The sequence below is a fragment of the Charadrius vociferus genome, unplaced genomic scaffold, assembly GCF_000708025.1.
Source record: "Charadrius vociferus isolate BGI_N301 unplaced genomic scaffold, ASM70802v2 scaffold46, whole genome shotgun sequence".
Classification (NCBI taxonomy): domain Eukaryota; kingdom Metazoa; phylum Chordata; class Aves; order Charadriiformes; family Charadriidae; genus Charadrius; species Charadrius vociferus.
The window spans coordinates 1,916,014-1,940,200 of record NW_009648710.1 but is presented as its reverse complement, the minus strand read 5'-3'; the positions used below and the strand labels follow the sequence as shown (position 1 = coordinate 1,940,200).

Genomic DNA, 24,187 nt, shown 5'->3' with positions numbered 1-24,187 from the left:
GATTTGCCATTAAGACCAGGTCACGGTGAAAGGTGAGGAATGCCAAGTGCTTAGAGTACTCAGGAGATCCCAGAGCTAACAGCAAGGTAGGAGGCTTTGGACTGGCTTAGCATATAGACATCTCTTTTTGCCATGTTGTGGCCCATAAAGCCTGGCTATTGTAGGAAGAAAGAGACCTGATTAGGTTTCTCATTCTAACATTATAATAGGTGGGTTTTACTGCTTTCCAAACATCTGTTTATTAATGTGCCTTGGGTATTAGTGATTTTTTTCTTGTTTATTTTTTCTGTGAGAATATACGCTTTCACCTGTTACTAATCTAGAAAAGTTTTTTTTAACCTGAAAAGTCCTTTATGCCAGACAAGTGTATCTGAGTAGAGGATTATTTTTAAATGTTTGTTCTCCTATAGAATATTACTGCATTTTGGTTTGTTTTTTAAATGGAATATGTTCACTCACAGTATTAATGTACCTTATGGAAGCCTGTACTTGCAAAAATAATCATGACTAAAGAATTTTTATGGTTTTTTGTGTGTGGGGTGGGTGGGGTAGGGGGAGCTTACTTGACAAAAGAATGCATAAATGGGTTTGGGGCTTTGTGGTTTTTTTGTTGTTGTTTTTTTTTTTTTTTTTTTTTTTTAAGAAAATGCTGTGTAAACAGCCACTGATGCATCTATTTCTCTGGAAAAGGAAATAACCACAGATCATTCCCATTATTCAGGCCATCTACAAAGCTGGCTTAACTGAGGAGTGGAATAAAGCTTATTTTGAATGCTAATTGTTGATTCATTTTGAGGTTTTTTGCAAGTTGTCACTGTGGTTTATGTGTAGATGTTTGCTACCAGTTTCTCATCTGTTTCTGATCAATGAAGCTGAAAGCGACACTGTGTTGCTGAATCATATGCAAAGATTTTTCTACATCTCTCTCTTCTCATGGTTTCCTACCCTAAGGAATGTAAACATTGCCCTAGCTAAAGATGCCTCTGGGATTTACAGTGCTTAGTGTTGACATTGCGCTCTCTTAAAATCTTGATCTATGGCTGTTTTAACGTGATTTTTGTCCTCTCCTCTCACACAGGGAGTTGAGACTATTTTCTTACCCATGAGGAGCAGAAGCGTGTGGGCTACTTTTTCAGTTGTGTTGACACGTGACCGATGGTTCAGTGGACTGTGTAGCCTGGAAGGATTAGTCAAGACAAGTTGCATTTTCCTTATCTTGACAGAATTTGCCTGCTTGGTGAGCTAGTTGGCTTGCAGTCAGATTGAGACAGCATTGAGACAAGGTAGTAAGTTGGAAAATCATGGCTGTACGAATATTATATATTTTACACATATATTATTAATGTGACTACAGATATAATCAGACAGACTGGGGTGAGTATGTTACTGAGAATTGTCAAAATAATTTAGTCCAGAACAATCATCTCTGTAATGGTGCAGAGAGGAACTTTAGTTTGGACACTGTTGCAGAAGGATGCTTTCTGCAGTGTTACTAAAGAAGCCGACTCCCTATTTTGTCACAAGCTTTGCACAACAGGGACTGGAACCTGAGTTTCTCAAGTGGTAGGGCAGCGCTCTAACCATCAGATCAACCTCTACCATTATGCATGTGAATCTTCTAGATGAATTATTTTTACAAGGGCTCTGTCTTCAGTTTGCTGGTTCTGCTCCAAGTGTTGGTGCTTAAGACCATTCTGTGTGAAGTCTGACGTCCTTGCTCTCGTTGTTCCCACACACGCAGGCTCACAAGCTGTGTGTTTAACAGCCAGCTTTTTGAGTATGTTTACAGAGCTGGGCTGTGTGGCTGATGAAGGTCTTATCCCATAGCTCCTAACCCCCCTCCTCTGCAGCTTGTCATCTTAATTGCCCTAAATGGATTCTTATTTAAACTCTTCCTTTACTTTTTAATGAGCAGAGAGGATTGTTTAGGCTGTGATTCAGCTGGCTAAATGGTGCCTGGTTTGAATCTCCAGTTCTTGATCTCTGTGCCTTCTGGAACAATGCTTAGCTTTAGATGATGATTGTATTGGTTATCAAGGTGGATGTTTTTGCATGACTTGCTCTCCTGGTAGTCACACTGCTTAAGGTTCACTTGCTGTGCAATCTAAGACATCGAGTAAGCTCTCTGTACTCGATATGGAATAATTCTACACCTGGCTTTGCTGTGCATGGTGCTCTACTGCCCCAGTGTGACCACAAAGCTAGCTACTCTCTGAAAGTACTAGAGCTGCAGGGATTTGTGGTAGGTCCTGGAGTGGGCTACAGTCATGTTGGAGTGCTCCAAAAATAAAAACTGTGTGTTGGTTCCTTAATGCAGAATGGCTTGGCTTGGATCACTGCATTCAGTGTGGGCTGCTGTTTCTAATTGTTTTCAGTCTGCTTTAGAAACTTTAGTTGGAAATATCTGTATGCATACAGACTTCAAGGGTGGGTTCAGTTGCCTAAAGACAGACACTTAGGGTCCTGCCTGCTTTCCAGCTGCTGCACCAGAATGCTGCAGGTCTCCTGTGGGTCCTGTGTCGTGTCTGTCAGCCCTTTTATACATTCTAGGGCACCTTAGTTAGCACTGTGTGTCCACGAGGTAACCAAACCTATCCCAAGTACTTCATGTCATTTTACATTCGGTTCAGTGTACATTTTTTTTTATTCCTTCAAAAGCTTAGGAGAAAATCAGGTTTTTGTTCTAATGATTACAGATGACCTTTTCTAAAAAGTATGAGTTGTAAAGCAGCTCTACTGCATCCCCTGTTAGCATGCTGTACTGCACACAAGTGACACTTGTACACAAGAATACTGAAGTAGTTTTTATAGCCTTTTATTAGTGTGTAAGCACATCCATGGTGCATATAAAACTGTAACAGTTGACTTAATTTGAACAAATGATACTTTATTTTTCAGTAAGTGATTAAAAAGGCACTTCCACCTTGTGAATGGTGCATCAGGGGTGTAGTAACCAGGAAAAAACCCTATATTAACCGAATACTCAAGACAAAATGAAAGTTTAAGAAAAGATTAACTGACCAATGCTTTCTTTTTTTTTTTTTTTCTTCCCCTGCAACAGTCTCTCAAATCCTGTGTAAACTATAGTTCACTGGGATTTAAATCAGCTGAACTACTAGAACCCACTTTCTGGAAGATTTTCAAAGCGTATTACTCTGAGTGTTAACCCCCCCTTGCAAATACACTTCATGGTAAAATAAGTTTTGGAGTACTCTATACATTGGAGACAAGGCAGTTGTGCTTTTATCATTGCCAGAGGAGTGGGTGTATGTGACCTTGACACTAAGAGTAGACTTATACAGTGCTAAATATTGTCCTCCCTCCACTTGCTGCAGTGCAATTTTTTAAAGCGTGTTTATTCACTGGCTTTTGTTCCATTGAAATCTCCATCTCTTGCATCCATTTCTTCATCAGCTCCATCTGTTGCATTCTCAATTACTCTTCTGCCTCCAGATCTACGCGGTGGGGCAAAAGATGCTGGCTCATTTCCCCTCCTGCAGTAAGAGAAAAAAATATTAAAAAATTCAGATGTTAGGTCATTTGCAGTCCTCACAAATAAGCATAGAGTTTTGTAACAGTACCTGTGGGGCTGACGTTTTTAAATGCACAACAGCCAAGAGCTGTGGGCCTCTTAAACAATTTTCTGTTCTGTAGCATGCACAAGTAATTTGTGGACAGGTTGAGGCTACCAGTTGCTTGGAACTGCAATGAGATTCCTGTTCTTGTGCTTAAAATTCTCCTCTAAATAGTCTCATCTGCCCCAAATACCCCCTACTCTTCCCTTCATTTCACCATTTTCCCCTATAGGGACTGCAACTGGTTGCGCTGGGAAGGAATGGGAAAGAGGGCTGCTTGTACCCACAACAGCAGGAGAGTGTCCTTCCTGTTCCTTTAGAAGAGCAAGGAGAGAGAGAGAACTTGTGCTGGATTTCTGACCTGCGGTCTGTATAAGTTACTGAAGGCCCGTGAGACCTGGCACTGGAGCAGTGCTGCGGAAGTCAGCAGGCATTTTTGGGCCCACACACAGTCCCTCTCTGCAAAGGCTGTTGGTCAGAGTGCCACAGGTGTTTTGACACGTATGGCATCCTAGGTTATGAGTAGCTCCAATCTCTTTCCCAATGGATAGAGGAAATCATTGCTGCTATGAAACTTGTAACTCGGGTGCTGACATTTCCCAGTGCAAGTGTCTTGCAGAAGAGCTTACAGAAAATGCTTTTTCCAATCTTACCCCCTTTTCTCTCCCATCTCCCTCCCATTCCCATATATTTCATAACCACAGCCCAAGGCAGGGACACTTTGGTCCTCAAGGTTCATTTTTTGGGGAGGTGTGAGCAAGTGAGACAGAAGATGGGTTTGTCTCTTCTTGGCCTCCATTGCTACTGTGCTACAAAACGCTTGAGTTTTGTAACATGGCCTCTCACTTGCCCCTCATTAAGCAAACCTTTGTAAAGGCTTGAGACCACAAACATGAGAAATAAATTAAATTAATGATCACTGAATATTGTGCCAAAATTACTAATTTGGTGTTAAATATATCTGACTCTGCACTTTTGGGTGCAGCAATCATGCATAAATATTTAAAGGCTTGTCTTGTCCTTGCAAAAGACTAAGCCGGTGTTGTCCTTTCTGAAGCAGCTATTTAAGTCCCAAGTTCAGTCTTCCATACAAGGGAAGTAGGTAGGAACATTGGCTGGACTAACTTATTTCAGAGGCAGAAATCTGTGTTTCCAAAGTGGAAATGTGACCTGTAGTCTGTTTTCCACAATTCTGCCCTTAAAATTCAGTGTAAGCAAGCAATTAGCTGGATAATAAAGCTTCATTTAAGATCTGCTGTTAGTTAACCTTAGTTGTTCTGGTGTTGGCAGCATTGTATTGAACACAAGGGTGTGTTATTTCTACCCTGGCATATTCTTGACAGAGTCTAACAGCAGTGTCTACTAGTATATGATAGCAGATACTTGTTATTACTGTTTAACAAGAAAATTCTAGTTGGGTCAGCAAATTTATTAATTCTTGTCAATAAAGGAAGAGCTCTTTACCCCTTTGGACTCCTGCTATGTGGACTCAATTCCTCATGAGTCGTTTGTAAGATAACTCCCTTTATGCTGCAGTAATTCACTGAAGTGCTATGAGAGAACATGGGACTGGTGGGAAGTAACAGCAGGAGTCTAACCAAATTATGTGGTGCAGTTTTGGCTACAAAGAAGTGAACTACATATCGCACACTGACCACTTATTAACATAAACGTTGCAGTATGCCTAAACTTAATACTTCTTTAAACTGGTATTGGCCCTGGGGATAAACACTTTTTGTTTACATCTGTTCCTGTTAAACAGGTTTATGGGATTGATAATATTCGTGTGGTCATTCGCATTAGTACCTTCAGAATAACGCATATAGTTGAGACAAGCCTTAAGCATTAGTGTTTGCTTGGAGTCTGTATTTAATCTACCTTTGAACAAGTGCTGCTGGAGTAGTTCTTGAATAACAGTCTGACTGGAAATATTAGGCTGACTAAAAGGCACATGCAAGGACAAGACATCATCTTTAAATATTTGTGTATTCACAGCCAAATCCAGCATATGTAAAATAGAAGGTATACAAATATTACAAGGCAGTAGCTCTTTAATTTTTGCAACAGCAGATATTATTCCTGTCTCCAAAGAATATGATAAAGTATAATATAATGCTGTGCTAGGTTACAGTGTCAATATTAATTTCTGTGTCCATGCTTTAATAACCGTAGACAAGCAATGTAATGTCTGCAGACTGGTTCTAAAAGCCTAAGTAATAGCCCTTTGTAAGCAATACAGGCACAGAGTGCTATGTAATGACAGGCAAGATTTTTCTCTTTTGTCTGTGACTGTGTGGTAAGTGTGATAAATCACATGCAAATAAGATCTTCCCAAATCTCAGGTGAGTTAGATGGGGTCTTAACCTTACAGTCAGCATTAAAATATGCACAAGAACTACTGTGAAATTCTAATGACATGCTGTGACACTTCATATTCATTAGTCCTTTTAATGAATTTTACTAATCAATGGTGGTTTTGATTTGAAAAATTTTAATCTTTGTGGCTGTGCACAAAGATAAGGTGAAAAAAAGACAATACAATTTTCATGCAAAAAAAAAAAGTCAGAGTACTTTATTTGGTACTCTGTTGGTAGAGCTTGTGAGAATGCAACATTGGTAAGTCTACATCAGTACATAACCTACTTGTAAGAAAGATGTATCACTGATGAACAGCTGATGGTAGCTAGATTATTGTAATATTTGTCTCTTTTGATACAACAGATTAATGCCAAGATATCCAAGCCTTCACAGTTTGCAGAAACCTCACATAATTTTTACTTGGGCCAAAGAAAATAGAAATTTGTGCAACACAAGCTAGCTGCAAAGTTGAAGGCATGGTACCTGCTTAGTCATGCGAAGGTTCCTGTGTCCCTCTGAAACAGAGATAAAGAGTCCCGGGCAGTTATACTAAGCACATGGTCATGATCAGAGGTAGGTAGATTACTTTTAAATAATTAAACAAAGTACATTACATTTAAATAAAACAAAAATGAGCCTTATGCTATTCTATGTAAAATGGGCTGGACACAGCCAGTCCTCTGTAAGGCAGCCAGGAGCGTGCACCACCCAAGATGGTGCTAATGAAAAAGGCTACCACATCCTTAACTTCACTTTGCAGTCAGTTCACATCTGAAGGTTCATGCATGTTACTGGTAAACACACTGGCAAACCGCTTCAAGAACACAACTAGGCAGGTGCTTTACTTTCATCTGAAATGCCGTTGGGTTTAGGTAGAAAGCAAAGTTTTATGGTGTGATAATGCAGGTAGAGCAATTCCCTTATGATTCAAGTCAGCCTCTTTATTTCAGTGAGCTGGTGTTTTCAAACCCAGTGAGTGCAGGGGAACTCACATACTGGGTATGTAGCTGACTGATCACAGCTTTATCTTTTTCCCCGGTCAGTTTTAACATGAAAATGCAAAGGGACACTTTGATCTTTTCCTTGATCTGATGGCACTGATTCCCTTTATGGCGAAGTCAAAAGAGACTTCATATAAGATAAGAGTCATATAATGTGATTTGCCTTTTGTGCCTGTGACGTTGTCTGAGACTGTTTATGGTTGTTGTGTGCAAGTTGTGTGTGTGTGTGAAAGTGTGAAAAGCACAAGCATTTCTACCATTTTGTGACTGCTTCTGTACAAATAGATACAGCTGCTATATAAGGGGTGTTTTGAAAAGTAACCAAGCCTAATTCTGTTCCTATTTAAGCCAACAGGAGGTTTTTTTAGGAAAAAAGTAAGGCCTGTGCCATGTTATCACAGCTGTTCATCTCACAGCTGAAATCCTGAGACTGTTGCAGTCTATGAAATGCACTCCACCTTCTGAATTTAGCCTTTTGTTGCATCTGCCAAGCTAATACAAGGAGTGAGTAACTTTGCAGCATTGTCACTGTCTGTTCTTTACTTGAACAGATTATTTTTTTTTTTGCTTCTCTAGTTTATTTCCAAATTTCAAGGCTGCCAATGAGTGGCAACAGCTATCCCAAACAAGGGCACTCTACCTGAGCTTGCTCTTCAGTGCTGCAACCTCACGGCCAAGGGCTTCGTTACTCTCAGTAGCCTCATCCAGCTCTCTCTGCAGCTTCCTGCGGTTTGCGTTGATACGCTGAGATTCTTCCTCAGCCTCCTCCAGCTGCCTTTTCAGTTGCTTGAGTCGTGTGTTGCCCTTCTCGGCCTAAAGGGAAATTTTAGAGTAATACTTTAATTCAAAACAGATCTAATAGCTTTACATTCCTCACTTTAGTTTCATACTTCTCTTGAGAGTTTTACTGAAACATGGCCTGAATCAAAGGTAGAAGCCTAAAATCTAAAAAAATGTGAAAATAACTGCTTTGTGGCAGTTTGTTTTGCTGATACTGTATTCAGACACTAGCTTGTTGTTTCTTTTGCTGCACCTCTGCTTTACTGGTTTGCAGGTTGGTGCGCATTAGGTAAAGCTAAAATTTTAAACCAAAAAGTGTTCATCATCTCCATTCATATACAATTAAGGATGTAGTGCATAGTCCTGTGCAGTTCTGACTGCCCTGTGCAGCTGGCTGATTGACAAGGACTAGTGCTTTGGCACTTGAATCGTCGTGGAAGAAGAATTATATTGTCCTGTCTTTTAGCAAAGGGCTGTATAGCTCTCCCAGCATAGAATCCAAGCAGACAATCTGCTTTCTAGAGAGATTTCTTTGAGGCAGAACACAGAATCTTCATTTCTTAGGGTAAGACCTGAAAATCTCTGTGCCCCAGAATAAGACCCTCATGACACAGTCTGATACCTGATCTTTGTACTGCTCCGCTTGCTTTCTCTCGTCCTCCACCTGCAGCAATGCATCCTTCAGCTTCTTGTCCTTCTGGCGCAATGTCTTGGCTGCAGCCTGCTTCTCTCTGCAAACGACAGTGCAACGTTTGGTGATGTGGAAGGTCTGTAGTCCAGGTGCCTCAGGCATGTCACTTATGAAACTGGCACCAAGGACCCATATGTTAAAGGCCTTACTGAATTTAACAGATCAATTCTAAGCAAAACTTAAAGGTACGTTCTTCTGATCAAAACAAATATGTGTCTTTGCTATATGCTAGAGGTGCTTCAGGAGATCTGTTCTGAAACATAAGGTGATTTCCTCAAGAAATCGCCTACAAAGTGCACAATGTGTTACGGCAATTAACCTGGCAGGGTCATAGGGAAGTTACTCTAAAATGGAGGGGAGCAGATCCTTGCCTTTGATACCAATAGAACTTTTCAGCAATAAAATGGTTCTTAATCAGGACCTGTAACAACTCCAGTTACTGGCACTATATCTAAGAAATGTTAAGTGAGGGAGAGACTTTACCAAGCCTTAATGGCACTGAGAACCTGATTATACAAATCCAGTATACCTTTGTTTACTTTCTGTCTCATTAACTGGAACAAAAAATACACAGCTGTGCCCTCTGGGAGACCAGTACCTGGCTTCCTGTTCCAGTTGCTCTTCCAGAGAAGCAATTTTGGCCTCCAGAGCAGCAATTGTAGTTTTGAATTTGGACTTCACAGCTCCCTCCATCTCCTGCAGCTTACTCTTCAGCTCTTTGTTCTGCCTCTCCAGTTGCTGCCGAGCGTTTTCGTTCTTCTGTGCAGTTGAGCGCTCTGTTGCCAGCTCATTGTTCAGCTGCTCTGCCTGCGAAGGTGAGAATGGATGCTGTCAAAAGTATTGTATGCTTTCAGAGAAATTACAGGCAGCAGTTTGGGGTGGCAGTTCTCCAAATATTTATTCAGAACCACAAATAACTTTCGCTGGCATACAAACAGAAAATGACAGGTGCTGAAATGAGCTCTACCTGCTGTACCGCTTTCCTCATGCGATCACCCATTGCCTCTATGTTGCTTTGCTCCTCTTCTAGCTCTTCCTCCAGTTGGGCAATTCTTGCCTCCAGGCGCCGTTTCTCGTCCTGAAGGCTTGTCCTGTAAGTTTAAAGGTGATAAGTGTGTAGTTATGGCTCTGACCAGTTGAATGTGTCTTAAACTATTTCGAACTGCCAATAAATCATAAAGAAAAGAGAAATTTCAATGAAACTGTTCATATGTGTGTATGTTGCGTTGTCAAGACCAGATGGCTGTTGGGAGAGGAACATAACTTCTCTTGGCAGCCATGCACTGTTCAGCAGCTTGTTTACAGCCTTGTGAGTAATCCAGTCTATTCCTACCTTCCAGAAGTAGCGCTTGCGAGTTCCTCTGCCATCTCTTCTTTCTCCAGATCCGCTTGTTTGCGAGCTCTTTCTGCGGCAGCCAGTTCCTAGGAGAAAAGGAAAAGGCAGCGTAGTAAAGAAATGAGAAAGTAAGTGTTCAAACAGTTATAGCATGATACACAGGGCTGTAAACTGTCCAAAACTGGTATAAGGTTGGTTGTCTTGTTATAACAGAATAAATTCTTGTCATATCATAAATCCTAGGCGAGTACAATGAAATACACTTTATCGAGTCTGTCAGCTGGTTTCTATTTTATTGGGTTTAGTCACAAGATTGCCATTGAATACACATAGGAATAATAGCACTAACAAGACTTCAGGAATTTATGGCTATTGAAAACAATTTGTGTTGGATCATACAGTTCACTTGCCTTTAAAGCTGGTGAACTGTGCCTTCCTCCAAGGTAATTTTTTTCAGCTTAATCTGGCTATGCTCAGATGTAGATCCAACAACTTTAGCGGAGGGCATGGAGCACGTGGAACTTGTTACAAGTGCTGCTTATAGTTTTCCATCCCTGCTAGCTATTATTTTATTTCATTGCAGTTCTGTTTTGCTACTGCAGGTCACATGTAGTCTGCTTCATACTGCTCTAAGTTTCCCACTTTACCTCTTGAAGCTGGATGAGTTCTGCTTCCAGGCCCTTTGCTTTCTTCTCATTTTCTCTGGCTGTAGCAAATATTTCTTCTCTGGCAGCCCGTGCATCGTCCAGCTCTCGTTGATAGTCCTTCATCTGAGCCTTGTTGAAAAGAACAAGAGAGTTTTATTTTTGTCTGGCTTTATTACAGTTTCAGTAGAAAGAAATTTGGACAGAATAGAACACATACACATTTACGTAGTCATAATGCCTGCTTAAATTATATTTTCTGGAGAGATCAGCTAACATATTGGAAAGGTCTGAAATGCTATTCCAAGAAGAACGATGCTTCCACTTGCACACCGCGGCTTTTGTAATGCCTATTGTCCTTATTTCCTCTGAATATTTGAGTACATGTACAGTCTTAATCTTTCTGATAATCCCTTTTTCTTGTTTAGCTGTCAGCATATGACAGAACAGTGGATATGGAGACTTACAGTATAAATAGGAAAATGTTAATTCAGAGACAACATGACTTCTGAACAGTCTTTTATGTTTTTGAGTCAAGCGTTAGAGCCAGGATGGAAGCTCTGTAATAGATTTTATCCTGTAGCCCTTTCTCCATGTGGGAATCTATGTTTTTCTTCATGTGGATAAGTCAATAGCAGATGAGTGCTGGCCAGAGAATTTTGCAAACTCTCTGCCATGATAAAATTTAAGATTTTTATGGTTTGCCACGTAGAGCTTTCCATTGTTATTCAAACTGAGCATTACAGTACAGATCCTTGAATCTGTGAGTCCAACTAAAACTCCCCTTCTAACCAATCATGTGTAACGAGCATAAAGTTCACAGGTGTCACTTTTCATATTGTGGCTGTACAAAAGACAGCAGTGGGAAAAACTGGATTTGTGGGCTTACATACCTGTAATTTGCGAAGTTGTTTGATGGCTTCTTCTCGAGCTTTATTAGCAGAATCAGCTTGGCTTTCTAGATCTTTAACATCCATTTCCAGCTTCTTTTTGGCTGCAGCTGCCAGGGCACGTTGCTTCCGCTCATCTTCCAGTTCTGTTTCATATTCATGGAGCTGATCATTAAAGAAAACAACTTAAGTTTAGGAAAGTCCTTTAGCTCTCAAACGCTCTGTGTGTATCTGAATAATGTATACAGCCCCCTGTATCTCTATTAATTGTGATTTCCCTGGCAGTTAAAATGCATTTCCATTTCATCCAAAAATTAAAGATTCTTGAAAGGAGTTAGCAATTTGGGTTCTGTATTCATGGAAATATATATATATATATGATGACTAGAGTAGTTGCCTTTGCTCTCACAACACTACTATATACAAACAGGCCGTGTCCTGTCTGTTTTCATTTCCAGTGCTTTTGTATCCATCCCGTGTACCTTGGGAAGGCAGATATATTAGAAGCTGTCTTTTTTCACTTGCACTGAGAATATAGGGAAGGTTCTTCTGACTGTGTCAGAAATAACAATTTGTATGTTTTGTACTGTATTGGTTGTAGTGTTAAATTGCTACATCTGTTGGCAATTGTGCACCTGCTACTAAGACAGGAAAAAGACTTATGTGGTTTTGTGCCTTTTCTAGTACAATAATATACTTTAAAAAATTATTAGTAGTATTATTATTATTTGCTAAGCACAAGGCAATATAATGTTTTCTTCTCATTATAGTACAGTGCTTTTAATAATGTCATGAGGCTGGGGACTTTCAACTGGCTTGGTTAGATATTTACAAAGGCAATAATAGGGAATAGTACCTGTTTAAGGAGTTGTCTTCTCTTCTCCTCATTCTGTTCATCTCTGGCTTGTAAATCTCTTTCAAACTGGCCTTTCAGGGCTTGCATGTTAACCTCCAACCTGAGTTTGGCATCTTCAGCAGCCTGTAGCTCATCCTCTAGCTCTTCTAATTGTGTCTTCATCTCTTCTACTTGCTGTTCAAGGGTCCGTTTAGATTTCTCCAATTCGTGGACCTTTCAAGCAATGAGAATTTAATAGAATTGTTATAAAAAATAAAAATAATTCTAGTTAAATACAGTCTACCTGCAGTATAGGCCACACTTGAAAATATCAGCTGTTGACAATGCATGAACTAATTTGCACTGAAAATGGTAAATTATAACTTTTTGTACACTTGCAAATCTGTGTTAAAATAACCTGAGATTCTCTTTATCCTGAACTTCCACTTTTAATTTAGTCAAGTATCATAATTGAATTTATTTAGTATTAGAAGTAGTATTATCATGTCACTGTAATGAAAGAAAAGAAGTGATTGGCAATGCGTCAGTGGAAATTTGCTGCAGCTATACAAGTAAATGTTAGGCTGGTGGCAAAGTCAATATAACTAATGAAATCAGATTTGTGGAGTTTACAACTTCAAAGCTGCTTAATAAACTAGTAAATTATTTAGAATCTTTTTAATGTTTTTTTCAGTCTTAGAAATCAATAAGAATCTTCATGCTTGAAGTCATGTTAAAAATAAAGAAGTTTAACAACTCTCTTGAAAGTTTGGGCACAAATGGAATAATCTTTGAATTCTGTATGAAATATCTGATCTTACTGAATGGATTTCTGTGCTACAGAGAATTTCCCACACTGAAAACAATGATCTGTTTGTTCGCTGCTATTTTAAGTTATTGTTGTGGAAATTGTTCTAAGCCCAAAACTTACGTTCTTGCCAACATCATCTTTGGAGCTAACAAGGTCCTCCATTTCAGCTTTCAACATTTTGTTTGTTCTCTCCAGTTCTTCTTTGGCTTCCAAAGCCTCTTCAAGTGCTCGGGCCAATGACAAAGCCTTTGTTTCTTTTTCTCTAGCTTCAGCTTCTGCTCTGTCCCTTTCATCTGCATATTTTGAAGAGATGTTTTTCTCTTCAGCTAGCATCTGTAAAAAGATAGTGTTAATACAGGAAGTCATTAGTAATAGGGTTTTTCTATTGCAACTATCTTGTCAGTTGTTAGTGGCAGAGAAAAATCTCTGCTTTTTGATAAATGTGTATAAATGCAAAATTAACCCGTGTATGCGTAGTTAAATTTTAGTTTATTTTTTGTCCCTGCTTTATCTTTCACTAAACCAGTGGAGTCTGTGGGTTCCAGGGAAGTTAAGTGATAACACAGCAAGGGAGAATCTTAAATCCATACCTGATCAAACTTCTTCTGTTTCTTCTCCAGGTTGGAGACCAGCTGACGCTGGTTGTCTAAGTCCACCACCAGGTCATCCAGCTCCTGCTGGAGTCTGTTCTTGGTTTTTTCCAGTTTGTCATAAGAAGCAGCCTTTTCCTCAAACTGTTGTGTGAGACTTTCAATTTCCTTCTGAAGTTTCTTTTTGCCTTCTTCCATAGTTTCTATTGTGCTGGAATATTCCTGTAGCTTCTTCTTAGAGTCAGAGAGCTGAAATTTGAATTCAGAGGACAAATCTTTATAGCAGCGACAACAAAGCTTGGCAGAGAAGATGGCCAGGAGACAACCAAGGCTCAGAAATCTTATCTAATTTGACCCATGTGAAGCTAGTGACCAGTTACCAATCACCCAGCCTTCAAAAAGTGAGGCAGACCACAGACCTAGTATGTACACACAGGCCTAGCGTGCAAGACTATCTTGGGAGCTACCTTGCATTTGTACCTGTCCTAGAGATCACGCTTTAAAAAAGAGGGAGATGACTGGCTCCATTGTGGAGCTTCACTGATGCCACTTGGGCTAACAGCACGAATTCCCTGAAGGCCCATGTGCTGTGCTAGGATAGTTTTACAGATCTGAAACCTCTGGAATTACTGACAAAACTCTCAGTGATGGAACTACTGATCTAGCTATGGCACTGATACCTGTATTGTCAGTGTTGAAATATGTCTCTCCAGATTTTGTTTTGCTTCTACTTCTTCATCCAACTGCTCTTGCAAGCTGTTCTTCTCATCCTCTAACTGACGAAGCTTGGTAGACACATTCAGCTTCTGCCGTGTTTCTTCCTGAAGCAGCTCCTGCAGTCACCACATCAATCGGCAGAACAGTCATTAGTTTAGGTCTTTTTATAGTACATTTTATAAACATTGCAGGTGAGTTGTCACTGGATGAAAGTTTACCTGTGTGTCTTGTAGCTGAGATCCTAAGGTTGCAACGTCTTTGGTCAATTTGATTGTCTTGCTTTCTGCTTCATTGAGCAAGCCAGTAACGTTTTCAACCTCAACCTATGCGACACAACAGTGAATAAACTCAGTTACTTTGCAGAATTTCAAAATCTTCCTTCAAATTTTAGTTTGCTCTAGATTGAAATCTTAACTTTGAACAGGATCTGAATCTGCTCCTATGCTTCTGGGTCATATCGAGCACCAACAGCACTTCTGGCTTAACTGGAATTCACAATTTTGCCATAATTTTTCTGGACAATATGTGGAATTTAAGTCCTATGGAACTAACTCCTATACACAAACTCTGCAGTGTCTTAACATGTCATCTTTGTGACCTGTGTATTAACACTCTCAAGTTCTAACACCATTTTTTGTCTAGTTTACCTTAGTATTTTATATCAAAACCTCGTCATATTCATAAGGCAATACTAGTTTATTCTTTTCAGTGAATTGCAAAGGGGAATGTTTTTGGGTTTTTTTTGTGGATTTTTCTTCCTTTTCCTAAGTTTGACAGAAGCTGATGCATTTTGATTATATTTCCTTGTTTATCCACTAACTTAAAATAATAAAGAAAAGTTTACTGCTGCTATGGACGAAGTTGTAACAATAAGCTTGATTAGTATTGATGGGCACTGAGTATTTACTGAAGAACCATTTTACATTATCTTTAGTTATTTCTTATTAGACACTAAATCATAGATAAGTGAACATTCTCATTTCGTTGTCGCTTTTTCTGAGCACCTTATATGGTTAATATCTGTCTAATCCACTTCCAGAGGCCACGTTACTATCAATGTTCCCCACCACCCAAAAATGAATGAACAGGAAGAAACTCTGTAAAACGTGCAGCACAGTCACTGAACCAGTGGTGGCATTACAGACTGCAGCCTGTACAGAGGGACAGTAAGACTAAAAGCTCTCACTTCCATGAAACAGCGTGGTTGTAATTGTTTAGTTGTGTGATAACTGAGGTAAGAGTTCAAGGTAGGAACCCTACAGATGACAAAAAACCCAAGCACTTCAGCTGAAGTCAACGGGGCTGGGATTTCTCCAGGTATACCCTCACAGAACAGTCTAAATTGGTCTTCTCAAGCCCAAGGTGTCACAGCAAAGGTCAAACTCCTTCCTACCTGTAACTTATGAACTTTTTCATTGAGTTCTGTCCGAACACGCTCTCCATCAGTGTATTTGGACTGTAACTCTTGCAGCTGTACTTCCAGCTTTTTCTTTTTGTGCTCCACATCTTGTTTGGCCTGATTCAGGCTCCTGACTTCATTAGCCAGATCAGCGTTGTCTTTCTCCAGTGTCTGTTTGGTCTTATCCAAGTTTGCTTTAGCCTACAAGCATGAAGTAAAGGAAGATGATCTGTAAAAGGAAGACGTTATCTAGTGGATACTTTTCAATAAGATGGATTTCTGATTACCCGTTTAAATTGTTCCAGCTGCTCTGTTAGCTCTTCCACAGCTTGAGTGTGCTTTTGCCTCATCTCCTGGACCTGGGCTTCATGAGTTCGAGTCTCCTCCTCCAGAGCTCTCTTCAGCACTGTGACCTCTTGTTCACGCTTTGCTCTGGAAGGTAACACACACATAAATGGAGCAGCAGCAGATAAGAGTGTTCCAGTCACTGGGAAAATAGTACTACTGCACAGTTACTAGACAGTATACTACTGAGCTTGGTGACATTTATTTTTGGCCCATGTTCTACATCTCCTTACCTGAGCTCTTGCTGGGTGGCTGTAGTATCCAAAGTATCCTCAAGCTCTGTCTTGAGAGCCTCCAGTTCTTCACCTAGGTCTCTCTTCTGTTTTTCTGCTTTGTTTCTTGCAGCCCTCTCAGACTCCAGGTCTTCCTGGAGATCAGAGATGTGAGATTCCAATTCACGGATCTTCTTGAGGGCGTTATTCTTCTGACTAGTTTCATCTTCAAGCCTGAGAAGAGAGTATTTCATTTTATATATATTAAAAAAAAATAATCATTTCACTTTAAGGAAATCAGTATACAGAGATTAAAAGAAAGCAGGGGGACTGATGCAAAAGGATCTGGCAGCTGTACTTTATCAGGATACAACGCCTGGAGATGCTGATCAGCCAATTCAGCAACAGTTTTGGTTGAGTGTTGCCCGTCTTAAATTTATACAGAAAATCCACTGAGACTCTGGAATGGATCGAGGTCAGACTCTTAAGTAATTTCAGCCTTTTGCCTATAAAGTATGTTGTTACATTTCATTCTTTACTTGACAGCCCTGCCAATGCCATTGGGAAGAGGAGTTTTCTTTGATATCTAGAGGTAAGATTATGTGTCTATGGGCAAAAAAATAGTATAATTATTTTTTGCAACAGGAAACTTGGAACATGGGGAAAGCATGCAGGGTGGATGTAACTGAAAGATGAGATTTATGGCTGCAGCAATCTCAGTGTCTGGAAAGGGAAGAAACCTATGTTCTATCCTGGGTTTTCAACCTGTGTGCAGATTCAGGAGTGAATACCTGGCTAGAGCAGCCTGCAGCTCTTCCTCCTTCTTGGCTAGCTGTGCCTTCAGCTCAGCAATTTGTGCCTGGAGCTCTGCAATTTGCTCATGTAGATCACTTGATTCCCCTTCCAACTTCCTCTTAGTTTTCTCCAGTTCTTGTCTGCTCTTCTCTTCTTTCTTCAGTCTCACTGAAAAAGTAAGGTTATGGGAGTGTGTTAGTGCAAGGAGTCCTTAATCTGATCTTGAACTTAGGCAAAAAAATGTTCTGGCCTCCAGTGAGGCCATACATTTAACTACAAGTCACTGTGTTTCTGAAGCAACATGCTGTACCTTACTGTCATCGCTTATTTCTAGTCAGCCCAAAGAATCATATCTTTATCTTTCTCCAGAAGCATCAATATTTTCCCAATTTTCTCTTGTCTACTCTTTCATATGTAAAAAACAAACAACAAAAAAATGTATCTATGGTTTATGCACCCTAGGGTTTTGGTGATTCTCACACACAAAATGGCTCCAGCAGAAGAAATTTGGAAAACACCCCACACATTTTTTAGAAGTTCTCTCCAGATTCTGTGTGTGGGTTGTGGTTTTTTGTTTTTGGGTTGGTTTGTTTATTTGTTTTGGGGTTTTTTGTGTGTGCTAAGAGAAAAAAACTGATGTAAACCACTTTTCGTATTACCTTCAAGTTCTGAAATCATTGATTCATGTTTGTTTTTCAGCTTTGTAAGATTTTTGGCTTTTTCTTCTTCTTCTGCAAGATTTGTTGTTAGATCACTTATTCTTTCCTCAAGGAGTTTTCTTTCCTTAAGAAAAATAAAATACTTCTGTTAACAAAAGCATCTGTCATTGGTGATCGTGAATCAACTGTTTGCCAACAAAAAATGTCCTTTTTATGCTGTATTTCCTGAGATTGTAGTGATACATTTCAATTTGTCAATTACAGAAGAGCTGAGGAGTGGTCTCTACAACTTCCATATTCTCTAATCTGCTGCTATTAGAATCCTGTACTCACTCTATTGGCTGGTAAGTACAGGGCCCAGTTCAGAGGACCATCCCCTTTCAAAAAGTACTGGAATACATGCTTACTTCTAGTTTTAATCATGAGGTTTGGTTGAAATTAGATGTAAACCAAGAGAAGTATTTACTCTGCTTGGGGCCCAGAAGACATGTATTCCACTGATTGTGCTTGACTGTTTTGAGTATTTTGCTTGAAGACATTGTTACCACAATAGACCTCAAAACCAGTAGTTTCACATGATTTTGAATTGTTTAAATAAGCATGGAAAAATTATCAGAAACTTGTTTGATAGAGGCTGGACTGATGGTCTGATAATCTGTACACCCATGAGACTATATAGTCAAGAGTATTCCTGTTCTAGCAGAAGAGAAGGTTTTCTCTCATCTTGCACTATTTTCACAAAGTAAGAAAAAGGACCATAATGTTTACCTTGGTTAGCTTGTTATTCTGGTCTTCCATTATGAGAATATCATCTTCCATTTTCTTTATCTTGCCATCTGCTGTTACTTTTTCAAGTTGCAGTTTCTGCCTTGCAGCTTCCTGGGGGGGGGGGGGGGAAGAAACCCACAAAACATGAGTTCTGGAAATAAAATACCACTTAGATTATAGGAAATGCTTAATGTTTGTCACTGCATGTGGAGTATGTTGTAGACTGTGTTGTTTTTATTAAGAACTAGACAGTCTGTAATGCTTGGTGATTTAGAAGGAAATGATTGTTAAAATAATTTTTTAGAGAAAAGATTATTTACAACTGAGATGGGGAAGAAGGGAACTTGGGAGGAAAGAGCATCGTTTGATTGTTCTTAGTTCAGTGGCACAGACACACATTCTACAGAGGGCTGTGTAGCAGGCACTTTCATAGGGTCTGAGATTTGCCAGTCTCCATTTTTTTTCCTCTGTGAGATACAAGTTATTGTCAAGTATTTGTCCCATGTGCCTCCTTACCAGCATTTGTTGTTGCATCTTTTTCTTTTCTGCTTGCAGCTGCTGGCTGCGTTCCTCCTCTTCCTCAATTCTGGCTTCCATCTCATGCAGAATCTCTTCCAGCTCTTGTTTCTTAGCAGCTAAACGGACTCTCATCTCTTCAGCTTCAGCATACAGTTCAGTTTCTGCTTGAAGCTGTTCCTGAAGGAGGTTCTTCTCTTCACAAAGCTACGCAAATAAAATGGGTAGGAAATTAAGACTAAGATTGTGAATTGCCCCACAGTGTCTTTTTGCTAGATAGTCCCAGTGTACAGGCAGGCAGCTCTGCCACAGGTCTTGTGTGGATGTTAGGCCGCTGCTGAAATAACTGGGAGTTTGTCTGCACAGAACTTTTGTTCTGGACCATGGCTGTGAATACAATTGTAAGTACAAAGAAAAAAAGACATCTCTCTTGTAATAGCTTCTAGAAATGGTGACAGAACAGCTAGCGTTTCTGAGGGGCTCAGGGCTGTAAATCACCTGTGTGTGTTTCAGTTCCAGCTCCTTCAATTCACTCTCTGCTTTTTGTTGTCTTTCCTTTGTTTTTTGTAGTTCTTCATCCTTGGCCTGCATTTCTTCCTCTTGGCGGGTGACTTGCAGCAGTGGTTTCACCTGAAAATAGAGAGCTTTTTTTTAAGAATGTTTCCTGTCAGTATTTATGTTATTGAGCATGGTACTTAAAGGTGCCAGGCTGCCTGGCACTAATGGTAGCACTGTCTGTTGTTCCTCAGGTAGTGGACAAATACTGTCCGGTCAAGCTTGATGTAAGCATCTTTAAACCAGCAAGTGACAACAGTGTTGCTCTTGACCATCTCTGTGTTAATTCTCAGAGCCTTGTGAGCATCTCTGCCTTCGTTAGTGTCACTTTTTGAATGGCTTCAAGCCTGTCTCTGTTCATTGATAATGCATAAAAGCTACATCTTCTGCATAGAAAGGCAATGTGCACATGCAGGTGTGTTACTGCCTGTTTCTGATTGCAGAGGAGGTTGCTGTCAATGCAAGTAGAAACAGTTTTCTGTATCCAAAATGAAGGCCATTCTTGAAAAAAAAAAAAAAACAGGCCTCTTCAAGGAAAACAGACTTAATTTGCTTGAGTGCCTAGCAGGAAGATGTTTAGTGTCCCACTTAGGAAACTCCTGAGCTACGGAGGCCCCATAGATACAAAACGTGTTCACAGAACTCAGTTTTACTCTGTCTTCTTATTACCCACCCCTGTGAAATGATTTCATTTTTGGCAATTAAAAAAAGTCCCCAAACATGTAAAATCTTTTATTAATCTCTGCTTAACTAGTTTCTTTTCTTCTCAAGCTAGAACTAACTTTAATGTTAATGGCATTATATAACTCTCCAGAGTATCTCTAACCCAAAATTCTGTGAAGCTAATAATTAGGTTGGAAAGGAACTTTAAGGTCATTGAGTCCAACCACCAACCTAACACTGCCAACACCACCACTAGACCATGTACCTAAGCACCACGTCTACATGTCTTTTGAATACCTCCAGGGATGGTGACTCAACCACTTCCCTGGGCAGCCTGTTCCAATGCTTAACAACCTTTTCGGTGAAGAATTTTTTCCCAATATCCATCCTAAACAATCCTGGTGCAACTTGAGGCCATGTCCTATCACTTGTTACTTGGGAGAAGAGACCGACCCCCACCTCCTACAACCCCCTTTCAGGTAGTTGTAGAGAGCGATAAGATCTCCCCTCAGCTTCCTTTTCTCCAGGCTAAAAAAACCCAGTTCCCTCATCCACTCCTCATAACGAGGCTTTTGACATCAGCTGCAATGGGCCTTGGAACAAGGAGTGTGCCTGACATGATATGCCTCATTTCTTTTGGAAAGCTGAGGAGAGATTTGCCGATAGCAGTCACTCACTTTAGTGAATAGTCTCCACCATTGCCAGTTCCTCAGCTTCAGGTAGGCAGCACAGTTTCTTTGGATAACCTTCATTGCAGTCAGCTGTTGCTGTCTCTTGGCAAAGGCTCTGTGATTAAAAACATAAAGCAAATTTGTTCAATCTGAGAGTATAAGGTGTCTGCAAGGTACACACATTAACAAAGAAACTCTGGCGGGAGAGTCTGCTGATTAGCCACGTGATTCGAGAAGTCTGACACAAATTCTTTTGACACTTAAACAGTGCCTGTGCTTTCTTGAGGAATGGTGATAACTCTGTTTAGCTTCCTGGTATTTTATTTAGTCTTCTGGTTGTCAACTGTTTGCACTCCACAGGTAGGCACAGACCACAAAGTATAGATCTAGTTCTGGTTGTGAACATCTTTCCAGAGTACGCAGGCATTCAGAACTTGCATTGGTCGTCATTCCTGAAACCTATTATATTTAAAATTCTTTGCTCGACAATTTGAAAGCCTTGGTAGTATGCAAAAAAAGGGCATTATTGTTAAAAGTGTTGTGATATATGTTAACTGAGATCATGCTAGATGATCAGTGCTTCATGCCCAAGCTGTGTAAGAAATTATTCGATGTTTTACAAATGCCAGTGGTACTGCTGCTTGTAATAGTGGAGAAGATTCTAGTTATAGGCTAGGATGCTCCTTCTCTCGCTTATGCAAACGCATGTTTAAATGATGGATTGTTGCCTCAGACAGCTTACTGTACAGAGGGTGTAAATAGCCTCATAATATAATTGCTTCCCTTTAATTATACTAATAAGCCTCTTCTGGGTAGGAAGTGAGTCCTTCATTGGACACAAGTTGAATTCTAATGCAATAGAAATAACAAATGATAATAAAATGTCTTAATATCTTCAGTTTGTTATACATAGAACTAAAGGCTACCGTAGATACTCTGCTGCAGAAGACATTCCTTTTGTTAGTACGTATTCTTACTTTCTTGCTAGGTAGCCTCGGCACTGAGCCTGGAAGGTGATAATAACGTCTGTGATCTTCAGGTCTCTCTCTTCTTCCAGGTGAGCCAGAACACCAGTTCTGAAGAAGATTTTACTCTGTCCAATTCTGTACAAGTTGGGATCAAGTTCTAATGCTTTGATCTGGAGGAAAAGAGGGATATTTGTTACCCTAAACCTCAGCACTGGAGTTATCGAAAATTACTACTAATTTCTGTTCACTCTCAACAGCTTTTCTATAAGTAGTATAGACCTGATTATCAATAGGATCAAAAATGCTTTCCTCACCATCAGTATGCAAGCCTGCTTCCCATCCATGAATCCTTTAGGAATAGCATTTGCAGCAAGAATTTCATATCTGCCAAAAGATGGTGATGTTAGGGAGGTTGAAATGCATCAGATTATTTTGTACAAACATGTACACCATGATTAAACCCAGAGTTAGGACTGAGTGAGGGATTCCTACCGCTGACGGAACTCCTGGAAGACAATCCTGTTGGGGAATCCCTGCCGGCAGATACGAATACCTTCCAAGACACCATTGCAGCGCAACTGTTCCAGCACTAAATGGGCATCAAGTTTGCCAGCCTGAAAAGGAAACAGAAAGTATTTTTAGTGCAGTATAAATTTACAAAAATGTTACCAGCTGCGTATCTATGTTTGAAGGCATCATTCGGCTCTGTGATGTGCTGGTACATTAAGCAGCTCAATGCAAATAATGTGCCAGGAGTCTGAAAACTGAGCCTTTGAAATTTACCCTTTTTTCATGATTCGGAATGATACAGCGGACAAAGTTGGGATTTGTATTCCTTAAGGTGGTCATCAGTTTGGTCAGTTGCTCCTTATAGAGTTGGCCAACAGTACGGAACATGCCTTTCTTGGTTTTTGAAGCACTAGGGAGTGAGCTTTCAGTCATCTTGGCCATCTGGTCCAGCCCAACTATACGGTCCACTGAAATATAAAAGAAAGTATGAATGGAACTGCTTATTTAAACTGTCCTCACATCACATTGCACCTGTCCCTGGCATTGTTAAACTGCAGCTTCTTCCCAAAGAGGACTAATATATTTTTGATGCAGTAGAAGTACTAGAAGAGCCTTCTGGGTAAATAGTTTATTTCTGTCAAACATGAAAATAAGGAACTTTATTAACTAATGACAGAATGGAGCAACTGAATACAGAGAATATGTTTTATGTTTGCTCTAAAAAGGAAAGTCCTTCTGCAAAATATGCAATTGGTAGGTTGGCGTCAGAACCAGAAACAACATCATGTCTTGACTCCCATCTGTTACCTGGTGGTTCTCAAAGTCTAGCTAATAATCCTCCTTAGTTATTTGATAATTCAAAGTCACCTTGCTGCTGTTTGCTTGCACGTTTATGTGCATATAGTAAATATTTATACTGTAGTATATGTGTTACCGATCCATATAAACTTTTCAAAAACAGTGCTTTATATGCATACAGAGGCCCTTCTGATGGAGTTTAGTTGAGATTATAGATCTCTGGAGAGAACTGGATGGGACTTCTGGGAGGGGAGTGTGTCAGGTAAGTAATTCATAAAACCCAACAATAACCTGTGCTCAATGAGGTCTATAATATCGCATATTCAGCAACTTTATAACATTGTAATGAATAATTTTTATTCTGTTGCTGAATAATATCAAGTAGGGAAATTTTTTGATTGTGCTTAAAACTGTCTAATGATGCTTTCCTTAAATACGTCTTTAGAACACATTATTCTGGTTTCTTAGTTCAGTCTCTTCTGTGCTTATCTTCTTCACACTTGGGTCCTGCCAGCAAGGGATGGCTGTTAAAAAGTTCTAGTAGAGGTTTATCCCTTTAAACCACTTTACTGATTTAGAGTTGTGATTCATACCATCTTTCCAAAGGTCTGCTACAAATTTGTCTGAGGACTGTTTCAGCAGAGAAGTCACATTGTCATTTAGCGGATCCATGTTCTTTGTTAGCCAGGCAGTTGCGTTGTAGGTAACCTGCAGGAAACAGTGCTACGTCAAAAAATCTGTTCTTGATGACAAAATCTGGAGTGTCCAAGAACACAGGGCACTGTATTAACACAAAATCTTACAAATAATAATAATCTGAAAAGCTTTTGATGTTTGAGAGCCAAGTTCAGTATTTATTCTTACATGTACTAGCATCTGAAAACTTCTTGGCAGAGATACCCATGGCAGGGCACTTGCCCTTCCTTTAAAAAATCTGCTTGCTAGAAAGGAATTTGAATTACTTGGATTTTCAGTAATCCTGGTGCTGGTTATTTTTGTTTTGTGAGCTTAGCACAACTATGAACATTTTGCAAATCTTATTTCATATGTTATGTAATTAAAGCACTTTCTATATACATTATATAATTAAAGCTGTCCCT

At 39.8% G+C, this 24,187-nt stretch overlaps 1 protein-coding gene across 3 annotated transcripts in view; it reads right to left on the bottom strand.

Moving 5' to 3' along the window:
• Positions 1 to 2,800: 2,800 nt before the first annotated feature.
• The window catches only part of MYH11 (myosin, heavy chain 11, smooth muscle), a 56,385-nt gene continuing 34,998 nt past the window's right edge, over positions 2,801 to 24,187 (bottom strand). For 2 of the 3 annotated variants that reach the window (XM_009886572.1, XM_009886573.1), the window contains 27 exons: positions 23,681 to 23,795; positions 22,563 to 22,756; positions 22,272 to 22,393; positions 22,094 to 22,163; positions 21,789 to 21,949; positions 20,818 to 20,926; positions 19,421 to 19,552; positions 18,923 to 19,129; positions 18,407 to 18,517; positions 17,639 to 17,762; positions 16,976 to 17,147; positions 16,206 to 16,418; positions 15,915 to 16,059; positions 15,622 to 15,828; positions 14,447 to 14,551; positions 14,192 to 14,344; positions 13,512 to 13,760; positions 13,042 to 13,254; positions 12,132 to 12,344; positions 11,279 to 11,440; positions 10,389 to 10,517; positions 9,739 to 9,827; positions 9,373 to 9,496; positions 9,004 to 9,212; positions 8,337 to 8,445; positions 7,575 to 7,747; positions 2,801 to 3,494 (listed from right to left, as the gene is read on the bottom strand). In XM_009886572.1, coding sequence (XP_009884874.1) covers positions 3,356 to 3,494; positions 7,575 to 7,747; positions 8,337 to 8,445; positions 9,004 to 9,212; positions 9,373 to 9,496; positions 9,739 to 9,827; positions 10,389 to 10,517; positions 11,279 to 11,440; positions 12,132 to 12,344; positions 13,042 to 13,254; positions 13,512 to 13,760; positions 14,192 to 14,344; positions 14,447 to 14,551; positions 15,622 to 15,828; positions 15,915 to 16,059; positions 16,206 to 16,418; positions 16,976 to 17,147; positions 17,639 to 17,762; positions 18,407 to 18,517; positions 18,923 to 19,129; positions 19,421 to 19,552; positions 20,818 to 20,926; positions 21,789 to 21,949; positions 22,094 to 22,163; positions 22,272 to 22,393; positions 22,563 to 22,756; positions 23,681 to 23,795 — 4,149 coding nt within the window. In that variant the 3' untranslated portion in view covers positions 2,801 to 3,355. Of the gene's footprint in view, positions 3,495 to 7,574; positions 7,748 to 8,336; positions 8,446 to 9,003; positions 9,213 to 9,372; positions 9,497 to 9,738; positions 9,828 to 10,388; positions 10,518 to 11,278; positions 11,441 to 12,131; positions 12,345 to 13,041; positions 13,255 to 13,511; positions 13,761 to 14,191; positions 14,345 to 14,446; positions 14,552 to 15,621; positions 15,829 to 15,914; positions 16,060 to 16,205; positions 16,419 to 16,975; positions 17,148 to 17,638; positions 17,763 to 18,406; positions 18,558 to 18,922; positions 19,130 to 19,420; positions 19,553 to 20,817; positions 20,927 to 21,788; positions 21,950 to 22,093; positions 22,164 to 22,271; positions 22,394 to 22,562; positions 22,757 to 23,680; positions 23,796 to 24,187 lie in introns of all 3 variants that reach the window. The other variant, XM_009886571.1, reaches the window with a different exon arrangement.